At 39.4% G+C, this 14,682-nt stretch overlaps 1 protein-coding gene across 11 annotated transcripts in view; it reads right to left on the bottom strand.

Annotated features, from left to right (window-relative positions):
• MTA1 (metastasis associated 1) overlaps positions 1 to 14,102 on the bottom strand; it is a 276,561-nt gene extending 262,459 nt beyond the window's left edge. For 10 of the 11 annotated variants that reach the window (XR_015879326.1, XM_088479146.1, XM_088479148.1 and 7 more), the window contains exon 1: positions 13,759 to 14,102. Coding sequence is in view for 10 of the 11 variants with exons in the window: in XM_088479146.1 (XP_088335272.1) it covers positions 13,759 to 13,786 (28 nt within the window). In the remaining variant the exon portion in view is untranslated. The remainder of the gene's footprint in view (positions 1 to 13,758) is intronic. The other variant, XM_088479155.1, reaches the window with a different exon arrangement.
• Between the last annotated feature and the right edge of the window lie 580 nt (positions 14,103 to 14,682).

Below are 14,682 nucleotides of genomic sequence, written 5' to 3'. Positions count from 1 at the left end.
ACTAGCATGAATATCATACCCGATGGTCTAAAATGAGGCTATTGTAATGAAACATGCAAAGAAATCAAACCATAGATGTCCATAAATTAAAGTTATGTGTAATAATGTGAAATGACACAGGGGAAAAAAAAAAAAAAGTATTGAACATGCTTAAATATATTGAATACTTCGTACAAAAGCCCTTGTTGGCGATGACAGCTTCAAGACGCCTCCTGTATGGATAAACTAGTCACATGCATTACTCAGATGAGATTTTCGCCCATTCTTCCACACAGTCTTCAAATCTTGAAGGTGCCGTGGGCCTCTTCTTTGAACTCTGATCTTTAGTTCTTTAAACAGATTTTCAATTGGATTCAAGTCAGGCGATTGCTAGAATGGCCCAGCCAGCTTTATTTTCTTTAATTGAAACCAATTGAGAGTGTCCTTGGCTGTGTGTTTGGGATCATTGTCTTGCTGAAATTTCCACCCTCGTTTCATCTTCAGCATCCATGTCGATGGCAGCAGATCTTTATCAAGAATGTCTCATTTTCCATTCATCCTTCAATCACATGAAGTATGCCAGTACCGTAAGCTGAAAAATAGCCCCACACCATGATGGTCCCACCTCCAAACTTCACTTTTGGTATGGTGTTTTTGAGGTGATGTGCAGTGCCATTTCTCCTCCAAACATGGTGTGTATTATGGCATCCAAAAAGTTAAATTTTGGTCTCATCTGACCATACTATATTCTCCCAGTATTTCACAGGCTTGCCCAAATGTTGTGCAGCAAACTTTAAATGAGCTTCAATATGCTTTTTCTTCAGCAATGGAGTCTTGCGTGGTGAGTGTGCATACAGGCCATGCTGGTTGAGTACATTACTTATTTTCTTTGAAACAATGGTACCTGCTAATTCCAGGCCTTTCTGAAGCTTTCCACAAGTGGTCATTGACAACTATTCTGATAATTCTTTTCACTCCTCTGTCAGAAATCTTGCGAGGAGCACCTGGTTGTGGCCGGTTTATGGTGAAATTATGTTCTTTCCACTTCCAGATATGGCCCCAACAGTGCTCACTGGAACATTCAGAAGTTTAGAAATCCTTCTGTAACCAATGCCATCAGTATGTTTTCCAACAATAAGGTTTGCGAAGGTCTTGAGAGAGCTCTTTGCTTTTACCCATCATGAGATGTTTCTTGTGACACCTTTTTACAGGTCATCAGCGGGGACTGAACCATCTTATATTAATATGCACCGACAAGGGGCAGGATTGCTTTCTAATTACTGATAGATTTCCACTTCCCTTTCTTCATGTGTTCAATACTTTTTCTCTGTCATTTCACATTATTACACAACTTCATTTATGGACAAATTGATCTCTTTGCATGCATGGATTGAATGGGCTGTTGCTGACAGTTGGTGAAAATTTTATTACAATAGCCCCATAACAAATATATTTACTGAGAAAAAATGTTGATGTGTTCAGTACTTATTTTACATTAAAAAAATATAATATAATATAATATAAGCATTCACTTAGTTCAGAATTAGATATGGTGGTCAACAAGTTTTGGACCAGGGGGTATAAATTAAGTATTCTTCTTAAACAGAAGGAAGAGGTGTTAGTTGTTCTCGTGTTGGGTAATAGTAGTTGAGCCCTCGGAATGGCTAAGGAACCTATTCCATGGGTTAGCAGGTATAATACCTCTAGCTCCGTGTTACCTAGAGCCCTTTGGCCAATCGACTCTACTGATAGAGAATTACAATGCTTTAAAAGGACAAACGTCCTATGCCGTGCTTTACACGAGGCAGAAATATTAAAGACATGATTGTCCACACGGACATTACCAACTTCTTGTCTACACTTGCCTCAAAAAGTTTCTTGTCAAAAGCACCAGGTTGCTATAAATGCCTCCGATGTACCACCTGCCGCAGCATGATCATTGGGTCTACTTTTAGTCACCCACACACAGAACAACAATTTAACATCAAGCATGTACTAACTTGTACCTCAACTTTCGTTGTGTATATAATCATTTGCCCCTGCGTATTACGTAGGGAAAACTACTAGGTCCTTACTCGAGAGAATAGCTTTACACCGCTCGGCCATCAAGTCGGCCTTGAGCGGTAAGACCTCGGACCAACCTGTAGCAAGGCACTTTGTGGAGATGCAACATGATCTGACTGGGTTTAAACAGATAATCATTGACCATGTGCCAAAAACACTCAGAGGTGGGGACCGGGCCAACAAACTTTTGCAGATGGAATCAAAATGGATGTATGTCTTAAACACTATTAGCCCCAATGGCCTAAATGAAAGGATGACATGGAATGTGTTTTAATTACCCCACGCCGAAGTATTAGAGGGCTATAACTCGCATTAGATGGACTTATACTGTCTTTTCAATATGTCCTTTCAAACTCTATAGACCATTTTGCTATACTACCCTTGTTCCCCACTCATATCCAGCTATCCTCAGTCTCTGTCCCTTTACTTCCTTGCAATTGTTTTATCATCTAGCCATCATTAGTTGTCTAACATGTCTAAATTTCCTCCACTCAATTATGGGGGACTCATGTAGGCTAGTTTAACTTTGAGCTTCAAACATATAGTAACATTCCCGCTAGGCTGTTTTAGCGGGGCATGGCGCCCTGCCCTCCTTCTGGAGGGCAAAAAGCGCCCTGCCCTCACAGCCTGCGGTTGCAGTCTTCACCCGCGGGTCGCAGTGTCCCGCGGGTGGAGAAATGTGCGGTGACCTGGTAACCGCCAGAGAATAGACGCCGGGCGCATGCGCCTGGCATCTATTCTCCCTGTCTGCAGCGCTTGGGGACTGCCCGGCATGTCCGTAATTGCCAGGTACGCCCCCAAGAGTGACGAAAAGGGGACGCGTCCTATAGACATGCCCCCTTTTCAGGCACGCACAAAAGTGCCCTCTCTAGCTCCGTGCCATGCCTCTTACTGCTTCTTCTTTTAATAGTTTTAGTGATGTTTCTGTATCACTATTTTTATTATGTTTTTCTTTTTTATCTACGAGACTGGTGTTTTTTATTATTCGATCTTCTGTAGGGAATACTCTGGTTTACAATTTCACTATTCTATCTGCTTCTATACACACAGGCTGGAACGCGTCTCCAGTTACCCAGACAACACGTCATCTAACTGGGACCCGGCAGCCGCACACTGCTCCACTTCCAGACACGCTCGTGGGCTTCTCCATGGTATTTAAAGGTAAGCTCTTAACCTTTTTCTCTGTTACTCACCTTGACAAAGGAGCACTGATGCCCTGAAACGTCCGCCTGTTTTTGAAAACATGGATTAAATATATCTACCAGAGTTTCGGAGTGCCGCTATTTTATTCCAGCTTAAATATTTGGACACGCCTTCTGTTTCAATGGTTTTTGTTTAATTAAATTGTTTTCAACATAGATTAATACTGAAGACATCAAAACTGTGAAAGAACACATATGGAATTATGTTGTAAACAAAAAAAGTGTTAAACAAATCAAAATATGTTTTATAATTTAGATTCCTCAAAGTAGCCCCCCTTTGCTTGGATGACAGCATTGCACACTCTTGGCATTCTCTCAATCAGCTTCATGAGGTAGTCTCCTGGAATGGTTTTGAATTAACAGGTGTGCCTTGTCAAGAGTCAATCTGTGGAATTATTTGCCTTCTGAATGTGTTTGAGACCAACAATTGTGTTGTGCACAGCTAGGGTTAGTACACAGTGGACACCACTATTTGACTACTGTTGTAATCCATATTATGGCACCAACCACTCAACTCTGTAAAGAGTAACGACAGTCCATCATTACTTTAAAGACATGAAGGTCAGTCGATATGGAAAAATTCAAGAACTTTGAATGTATCCTCAAGTGCAGTTGCAAAAACCATCAAACGCTATGATGAAACTGGCTCTCATAAGGACCGCCACAGGAAAGGAAGACCAAGAGTTACTTCTGCTGCAGAGAATAAGTTCATTAGAGTTACCAGCCTCAGAAACGGCTACTTAATAGCACCTCAGATTAGAGACCACAAAGTCTTCAAAGAGTTCAAGTAGCAGACAAATCTCAACATCAACTGTTCAGAGTAGACTGCGTGAATCAGGCCTTCATGGTCATATTGCTGCGAAGAAGCTACTACTGAGGATGAACAAAAAGAAGAGGAGAATTGTTTGGGCCAAGAAACACAAGGAATGGACATTAGACCAGTGGAAATCTGTACTTTGGTCTGATGAGTCCAAATTTGAGATTTTTGGTTCCAACCGCCGTGTCTTTGTGAGATACAAAGAAAGTGAGCGGATGGTTTCTGCATGTGTGGTTCCCACTGTGAAGCATGGATGAGGAGGTGTGATGTGTGGGGGTGTTGCTGGTGAAACTGTTGGTGATTTATTCATAATTCAAGGCACACTTAACCAGCATGGCTACAAAGCATTCTGCAGTACTATGCCATCCCATCTGGTTTGTTCTTACTGGGACCATCATTTGTTTTTCAACCAGACAATGACCCCAAACATACCTCCAGGCTATGTATGTGCTACTTGACCAAGAAGGAAAGTGATGAAGTGCTGCGTCAGATGACCTGGCCTCCACAATCACCCGACCTAAACCCAATAGAGCTGGTTTGGGATGAGTTGGATCGCAGAGTGAAGGAAAAGCAGCCAACAAGTGCTCAGCACCTCTGGGAACTCTTTCAAGACTGTTGGAAAACCATTCCAGGAGACTACCTCATGAAGCGGATTGAGAGTGTGCAAAGCTGTCAACCAAGCAAAAGGGGCTATTTTGAGGAATCTAAAATATAAAAACATATTTTGATTTAACACTTTTTTGTTGATAACATAGGACTTCAGTATTATACTATGATGAAAATTATTTAAATAAACAAAAACCATTGCATGAGAAGGAGATTATATATATATATATACATATATACACACACACACATATATATATATGCATGAGGGTTGTCCAAAAAGTAATGCCTAAATGCTCATAACTCTAGAATAATATACATTTATTTGAAACTTTGTCAGTTTGTAGTTTAATATGTCTGCTATCTATATATGTATTTTTGTTTAGGTAGTCTAAGAAATACCATGAAATCCAAGATGAAACAGAGCCATAACTGAGTTTCTGGAAAAAGAAGGCTGCAGTGCTACAGAAATCCACAGAAGACTGAAAAAAATGGATGGTGAGCATACAATTGACTATAGAAATGTCAGAAGGTGGATGAAGTTTTTCAGTCGGGAGAATCGTCCATGTACGACAAACCTTGTGGTGGCAGACCATCAACTGCAGTGACAGCAGAGAACCAACACAAAGTCGATGCCTTGATTCAGAAAGACTGTCGTGTGACCATCAGTGATATCAGTGATGAACTTGAATGTTGAATGTAGCCATGGCACTTTACGATATCCCAAATCATTGATTTGTTTTTCTAAAGTGTGTGCTAAATGGGTTCCAAAGCAATTAACCAGGGATCGTAAGGCCCAGAGGGTGGAAGTGTACAATGACCTTTTGACCAACTTTGAAGCCAACCCTGAGACGTTTTTGGAAAATGTCATTACAGGAGATGAGACCTGGGTATTCCTTTATGACCCAGAAACAAAGGCCCAATCAAAACAATGGAAACACCCAAGTTCACCTAGGCCACAAAAGTTTAAATCACAGCGATCCGTAAACAAAGTTATGGCCACATTCTTCTGGGATTGCCGAGGTGTTATTCTCATCGATTACTTGGAACCAAACCAATCAACAGTGATCGATACATTATTACACTTATGAAGCCATCTGCAAAAAAAGGTCAACAATTCCACTGTCAAATGTCATGTTACACCATGACAATGCCAGACCTCACACTTTGATGGCAACATCTGCGGCCATTGCCAAAATGGGGTGGGCAATAATGCCACATCCACCATAGAGTCCTGATTTGGCCCCTTTTGACTTTCAGCAGTTTGGCCCTCTCCAATACTGTCTCCGGAGTCAACATTTTGAAGACAGAGGTTGTTAAAATTGTCATACGTTCCTGGGTCAAACACCAACCACTGGAATTTTTCCAAAGTGGATTCACAGCCTGGGTTGAGAGGTGGAGAAAAATGTTTCAGGGCAGATGGTGAATATTTTGAGTAGAGTCATTCTGATACTAAGACTTCAAAGTATTTTACAGCAAATTTTCAAATCTGTATCCATAACATTTTAGTTGTGAGCATTTAGGCATTACTTTTTAAACAACCTATAATATATATATATATATATATATATATATATATATATATATATATATATATATATATATATATACACACACACACACACACACACACACACACACACACGTCTTACGCCAACTTGAGTTACACCTCTGAGAGGATCCTCTGATAGCCGAACCCCACGATAGACATAGATAAAAGAACCTTAGAGGGCACTAGAAACCAATATGCAGTATGCTTTGTAATGCAAGACCTTTTTAATTTGGACTGTGACACTTTCCCTGGTGGAGTTTTAACTTAGACTGGCTATAAGCTAAGGCCTACACCAGTGGTTCCCAAACATGGTCCTCAAGTCAAGCCTCCCAAATAATTCAGGTTTTAGAGATATCCATGGTTGGGCACAGATCGTTAAATCAAATTGGACTGAGGCACTAATTAAGTCACCTGTGGTCAGCCATGGATCTCTCTAAACCCTGAACTGTTGGGGAGCCTTGAGGACCACGTTTGGGAACCTCTGACCTACACAAAGGCTCTAACCTTCACTGAATAGTGAGGCCTTTTTTTGCATTCAATATCTTTGTACTACACATGAAATATTTGCAATTCTATTGATTACACCGTCCCCAAGGGGACGAAACACGTAGGCTGGGTGCCAAAAGCGATGCCACAATTTAAAGTTGTCAAGCCCACACCCAGATGGGTTTAAAGAATCTACAACTACACCAACCTAAAAAGTGGCATTACTTATAACACCTTTTTATGCAAGAGTAATTTGCAAATGTATTAAAAAAAAAATACTTTTAACCAGAAAAACCTCTTTTGGATTTAATTAACATTTGGCCTTTAGCCTTTATGTTTGGTGATTTGTTCTGGTGAGTAGGTAGAATTACAGATTGTGGAATGCCAGACTCATCTTTTTCGGAAATAATTGATGGTACTAAGAAGATCTTAACAACTCACATCCTTAAGAAAATTTGAAAGTTTATTGGTGATACGGACTAACATTCCAAATTAAAAAAGGATTAACATTACAAAGGGGAGAGAGAGAGAGACAGAGACACATACATATATATATATATATATATATACACACACACACACACACTTGCATACATGATGCTGCCTCTCACTTGTAAGGTTTGATTTTCCCCAGAATAATCGCCACAGACTATGCAACTAAATTAAAATATCCAAAAGATCATAAAATCATGTCACACACGAAGACTGTGTACTAAAATGCAATTACCCGTGGCTACAATACAATCAGAACTTGAGAAAAACCTTTAGTCAAATCTAATTTCACTCAATCAATCCTCATTTCTTAATTAATTGCACTGTGCACAGTCAGCACACACACACACACACACACACACACAATATAGTTTCAGTAATAATCAAATTGTAAACTCAGTTTGCTGGTGGTGGTAGTACCTTGACTAGCTATAGTGCTGAACTGCAATGATGAAGGTAATCCAGGAGTACAGTAAATGCTATGGTGCATTCTGGCTGATGTCCCCCAAAAAAGTAAACTAATTAGGAACAATGGACAGAGCTTCGTCTGCTTTCTAGTTGGCAGAGGCACTTATACTCATGGCAAGATGGCTGAGCAGAATGCCATTAACAAAACCATGACATATTGCAAACATTTGCGTACAAGACTTGAAAGTACAAAAGAACAAATCCATTGGTGTAATACTACAGTAAAAAAATTGTCATCTAACCAGTACACAATTCCAAGTACAATTGGTTTTCCTTATCACTCCATCATCATACACAGAAACTGTAACACAGAGATTACATTCTATTAAAGAAAAGAAAAAAACAATTCCTAGACACACACTTTGCAGTGTTCACATCTTGTTTAAGACCATTTCAACTTTGCTACAAGTGTAAAGACACAATGGAGTTCTAAAGCGAACTTCACTAACCCGCAAGTACTTTGCAAGACATTTGACTGGACAAATGTTTTGTGCCTCAAATGTGATTTGAACCCATGTCAAGTGAGAACTAATTAGAGGTTTTTCCTATTGCTTTTAGTAAGCATTTTTTTTTCCCTTTTCTAAAAATGCCCATGTTAAACTCTTTGAACATCAGTCTAGCATTAGACTAAGGGGCATATTCAATTAGGTGCGAAAAGTCAGTGCCTGCAGAAAAGTTTCGCCGGTAAAGTCATTTCACCAGGCGAAAAACTTATCCCCGTATTCAATTGCAAAGACTTTTCGCCGGAGCAAAAAGTCAATGCATTGGAATAGGCGAAAAAGATTTGCCTATGAAAGCTGTCGAAAAAAGTGCAGAATTGGGGTTTTGGGATGCAAACTTGCAGGAACCACCCAGCACTCTTGGGACAGCCCCGCAAAGGTAAACTGTCAAAAAAAAGTTTAAAAAATACTTAAACACCCCAAAAAATGACTTTGAAAAAGGGGGCAAAAAAGTTGGGGGACAAACTTAAAAATTAGCAAAATAGACTCCAGGGGGGTCCCCAAGTATTCAGTTTTGACGGGAAAGGGGAGGGGAACCACTGCACTAACTATTATGATGAAACCCCAATTGACTATTTCACACACATTTTAATTGTCTGGGGGTGCTGCCTGGGACACAAACCAATAGAACCAGATCAATATCTCAAAAGAAATGAGAAAACAGAATGTCCTTTATAGGCGCACAAATACAAATAACGCATAAAATATAACCTTTATTGGTATATATTAAAACCTTATTATGTGAAATATAGTTAAAATAATATAGATAGAAGAAATAGTGAAAAAAGATAGAATGTGAAATAAAATATCAAGACACTTGACTCACTGGGTGCTGCTATTCATATTATTACTATGATATTAGAGAATCTAGGTCTCTTTTATATAGTAGTAAATCATAGACCTTATAAGCCTTCACAGTAAATAATCGTTACTCAATATGTCTTATATTATTGTATATTCTGAAACATACCATAATATGTATTATAGTTGAATATATGTAACTTATATAGACTTAGTGATTATACCAGCTCAATTGCACGACTATATATTCAATCAATACAATACATGGATTCCTTGTTTCAATATAAGATACATAATGGTAACCATATTTCTATGTGTTGCGGTTGAACAGTTATGAACATTAATTATAGTTACTGCGTATTATATTCAACTCCTTCCTAGCTATGCTAATACACACTGTGTTGGAATTTAATTAATATATACGCACTATCAAACTGTCAATTCAATTAAGTTCACCCTCATATATCATTGTGATATCGTGCGTATCATAATATGCACGTGTATTAACATAAGATAAAGGTCCTTTGGGTAGAACCTAAATAAACTAATTAGAGATCTGCAATGATCGTATTAGGGTATTATATAGAATTTCTGAGGGTATAAGATAACCGGTCAGAGTAAATGTTGATCATACTATATTGCTTAATGGTTAATTGATGTTCTCCGTTAGAAACTAAACTCCTGTATTACTGATATATCAGGTATCTCAACTACTCATTACAGGTGTAGCGGTAAGATACTAATCTTTATGATTATAAGATAACAAGTAGTCACGTATCTCCTCTGAGCCTTTGACAGGTTTAGCAATTATGTAGCAACATTCAGTTATATTGTAACCTGCACCTGATCTCCAGCTAATTACACAACACGAGATACAATGGAGATGGCTGGTAATTAACATAAAGCGTAGTATAATCTCATATGATCCTATTTTTAAAGGAGTAATATTAGAGAATGCCTGGAATTAATCATCAGACAACGTGCAATCTCAGATTGTTCACAACATATATATTAAATATACTCAAATCCGATATGATAGTGTTAGGTTCAATTAAAATTATTTGACAGTTTATGATTGTATATAGTTCACATACACTTAATGGATTTCACCAAGTATATGGTGGTGTTCACATATACAGAGCAACGAATCTCCAGCTGGTCATTCAATGTTTAATACATGGAGTTGCCCATTAGTGATCATAGAACAGTGTGTAATATTGACAGAGCATTAAACACATAGGACGAGGAAGTGCCAACAGTAACTATATATCAATGTCCGTTTATAAATAAACCACAACACATTCAGTGGATATGAAATTCAGGCTACGGTCATTTGAACTACTAATAGTTCATATTAATTGCAGCGCAGCATCAGCGGTCAGCGCCTAAAAACGCCAACGTACGTTTCACAAAAGGCTTTGTCAATATTACACACTGTTCTATGATCACTAATGGGCAACTCCATGTATTAAACATTGAATGACCAGCTGGAGATTCGTTGCTCTGTATATGTGAACACCACCATATACTTGGTGAAATCCATTAAGTGTATGTGAACTATATACAATCATAAACTGTCAAATAATTTTAATTGAACCTAACACTATCATATCGGATTTGAGTATATTTAATATATATGTTGTGAACAATCTGAGATTGCACGTTGTCTGATGATTAATTCCAGGCATTCTCTAATATTACTCCTTTAAAAATAGGATCATATGAGATTATACTACGCTTTATGTTAATTACCAGCCATCTCCATTGTATCTCGTGTTGTGTAATTAGCTGGAGATCAGGTGCAGGTTACAATATAACTGAATGTTGCTACATAATTGCTAAACCTGTCAAAGGCTCAGAGGAGATACGTGACTACTTGTTATCTTATAATCATAAAGATTAGTATCTTACCGCTACACCTGTAATGAGTAGTTGAGATACCTGATATATCAGTAATACAGGAGTTTAGTTTCTAACGGAGAACATCAATTAACCATTAAGCAATATAGTATGATCAACATTTACTCTGACCGGTTATCTTATACCCTCAGAAATTCTATATAATACCCTAATACGATCATTGCAGATCTCTAATTAGTTTATTTAGGTTCTACCCAAAGGACCTTTATCTTATGTTAATACACGTGCATATTATGATACGCACGATATCACAATGATATATGAGGGTGAACTTAATTGAATTGACAGTTTGATAGTGCGTATATATTAATTAAATTCCAACACAGTGTGTATTAGCATAGCTAGGAAGGAGTTGAATATAATACGCAGTAACTATAATTAATGTTCATAACTGTTCAACCGCAACACATAGAAATATGGTTACCATTATGTATCTTATATTGAAACAAGGAATCCATGTATTGTATTGATTGAATATATAGTCGTGCAATTGAGCTGGTATAATCACTAAGTCTATATAAGTTACATATATTCAACTATAATACATATTATGGTATGTTTCAGAATATACAATAATATAAGACATATTGAGTAACGATTATTTACTGTGAAGGCTTATAAGGTCTATGATTTACTACTATATAAAAGAGACCTAGATTCTCTAATATCATAGTAATAATATGAATAGCAGCACCCAGTGAGTCAAGTGTCTTGATATTTTATTTCACATTCTATCTTTTTTCACTATTTCTTCTATCTATATTATTTTAACTATATTTCACATAATAAGGTTTTAATATATACCAATAAAGGTTATATTTTATGCGTTATTTGTATTTGTGCGCCTATAAAGGACATTCTGTTTTCTCATTTCTTTTGAGATATTGATCGGGTCCCCAAGTATGCCCCAGGTGTTTTTTTTAAATTGCAGGTGCTTGCGGCAGGTTTATTTTTAACATTTTTCTAAAACTTTACTTTAGCAACTTTAAATTATGCTAGCACCCATTTTCGTGTACCCAGAATTTGCTGAGACTACTTATTTTCTGCAAAAAAAACCTGCTAAATGCTATTCTTTACCACTTTTGCAAAGACGCTAATTAGCAGCTATTGAGAGCATTTAAGTACCCCAAAACACCTTCAGCAGGCCTATTCCGGGGTATCTATAGTGATCCCCAATGTCAGAGCACCTATTGGGGGGTGTCAGGCTGATTTCCCTCAAATCTGACAGCACTATTGCCAGGTTTGAATTCGCCGGGTCTTGTTTTCGCCGATTTCTAATTGAATACAGGGATAAGCGCAATACTTTTTTGCATGGAAAACCAGCAATGTCGGTGAAAAGTCCGGCATGCGAAAAGTCCCGTACTAATTCAATATGCCCCTATGCCAGTTACCCAACTACTGACATGCCATTCAATAAACTATAATACTGCAAAAAGAAAATGCAAAGTCTCACACACAAAAAAGGATAACAATGTAAGGAATGAATGGTGCAATATAAAAATAAGTTCCTCATAAACACTAAGTATCGCACAATGATTACTTCAGAAAGTAGCAGCATGTATGGCCAGTGTTTGATACCAACCAGGAGAGATGAACAAAGAATACATTAAGCAGAAAGACAAAATACTGTATATAAAAAAAGAATATAGCTTGATGACAGCCCTTATACATACTCATGTGTGACATGGTCTACAGTCAGAATGCCGACATTAGAATGTTGAATATTATGATATTAACATATCTATGTAGTCAACATTAGCATTAACCTTAGGAATAGCATTACCTTAAAATGGCTTGTCGACATGCTCTATGTTGACATGTGCATCGTTATTTTCACCATGTCAAAATTCTCATGACTGTCAACATACTATATTGAACACAGCAGCAGCCAGCAGGAATGCTATGAACACACACTGAGAGGTGACTATCATTTTATGTGGTACCATTACTTGGAAATTTAAGACACACATCTGCAAACTTGACTATAGCCCTGTCCTGTCTGCAATAGCCGCCTCCTCATGCAGCCTTGTGTAGTACCAGCCCCCTCCCTCGCCATGCTGGCTGCAGCCGTATACTCATTGTTACCCGTTATCCCAAACACCATCCAGCAGCAGCCTCAATGAGCAGGCTGACCTCAGCGCTACCTGTCAGACATGACGGGGAGGGAGCCCACCTCCTGCATTCAGGTGTACAGGAAATAATAGCCGTCACTGGTGGTGATACAATGTAACTGTGCCAGGGGGGCTGTGCATCGCCATGGAGGGAGCGGCTAAAAGTGGGGAATGGATAAGGAGGGTAACAAAGATGGTCATTCTCAGCACTAGGATACTGCTCTACCACCATACTCAGATAATCAGGTGTGAATAATATATTGGCTATGTGGGCTTCGGGCCTTCAGGACCCCTCCGGTTAGTACATACATTCAGGATGATGGCAATAGTCTTAGCGGGAGAGCCTAGGGGTCCACAGGGCGCGCGTACATCCAACTCCACTAATACAGGGAGGGAAAATACCAATATATATATATTTTGTGTTATTCCACTATATACCGGTCCTCTACTGACTATCTGCTCCATGAGCCCCTATACTGTAAATACAATATATACTGTAAGGAGAGCGCTATATCAGGGAGAGCCCCACGTGATTACAGAAGAGGGTAACTGAGGTGCTGCAGCCTCCTCCTCTTACCCCCAGCCCTCATTACTTCCAGCAGGGGCAGTATAGGAGTGTGCCATCTGTATGAATGCAAGCCTCAGGCTGCTGCAAGGATCTGCCGCGCAAAGTGTCCTCCTGGCCATCCGGCCCCCACATCCTGCCCCGGGGCCACAGATACTACCCCAGCCTGCCAGCGGCACGGCGCATCTCTCTTACCTCCAACCCTGTACATGTTTGCAGCCATGTCTGTCAGGCAGGGAGGAGGGGGATTCCAGTGGCAGTCCCTCTCCCCTCTCTGAAGTCTGGGGGATCCTTCCTGGCCGTATTTATCTCCAGCCACGATCAATCCCAAAAATCCCTTTTCTCTTCCAGGTAGTATTACAGGATTCTTTTTTGGAAAATGGAGGATCGATCAGCCGAGGAGGAGGGGAGAGGGATGTATTTAAAGGGGCAGAGCCTTGCCTCCTGGACGGGTGGCAATGTGCTGGGAGGAAGGAGACAGAAGGAACGGCAACAGTCCTGGGCGAGGGGAGGAGGCCGGGGAGGAAGCCGGGGAGGAAGCAGTCACTCCGTGATGCTCGTCTTCCCTCCCCCTCCAGCTAGTGTGTAACATTGTGGCTTGTTTTGGAGCCTTTATCCTCACGACATCCACCTTTTGCTATGTGAACTTCTTCCTTAGCCACTAGGAAATATGTAATAACTGTAATTTTGCACATCCCCAGTGTGGTTATAATTGTAAAATGTCCCTGTTGGTCCTATACTGTAGGTCAAGTGAAACATTATTAGGGTCTGATAAGACGTGCTTCTATACATCACAGCCCTTAGTATAGGCGCTTACATGTGTCTCTGAGCAAGAATCTGTTAAATGTAACTGAAAATAAGATTGGGGGGGTTTGAGCACATCGTGAACACCAATAGTGCCAGCACAACATGTCTCATACCCCATAAGGGTGCACTGGAAAATATGAGGTGTTTAATGTAAAGGTGTGTCCTCATACACAAATCCTTTTTGCGCCATATAGTGCAAACTAGGCGCTCCGCCATGGACAGTGATTTTTGTCGCAAAGGAATTGGAATAAATGCTTATATTAAGGGGTGTATTCATCATTGGGGGTCGTATGGCCTGAGGTCCCACATGTG

This window comes from Taudactylus pleione, unplaced genomic scaffold (genome assembly GCF_031769625.1).
Source record: "Taudactylus pleione unplaced genomic scaffold, aTauple2 ptg000227l, whole genome shotgun sequence".
Classification (NCBI taxonomy): domain Eukaryota; kingdom Metazoa; phylum Chordata; class Amphibia; order Anura; family Myobatrachidae; genus Taudactylus; species Taudactylus pleione.
Note: the sequence above shows the minus strand (reverse complement) of the source record. Positions and strands in the feature narration are given on the sequence as shown.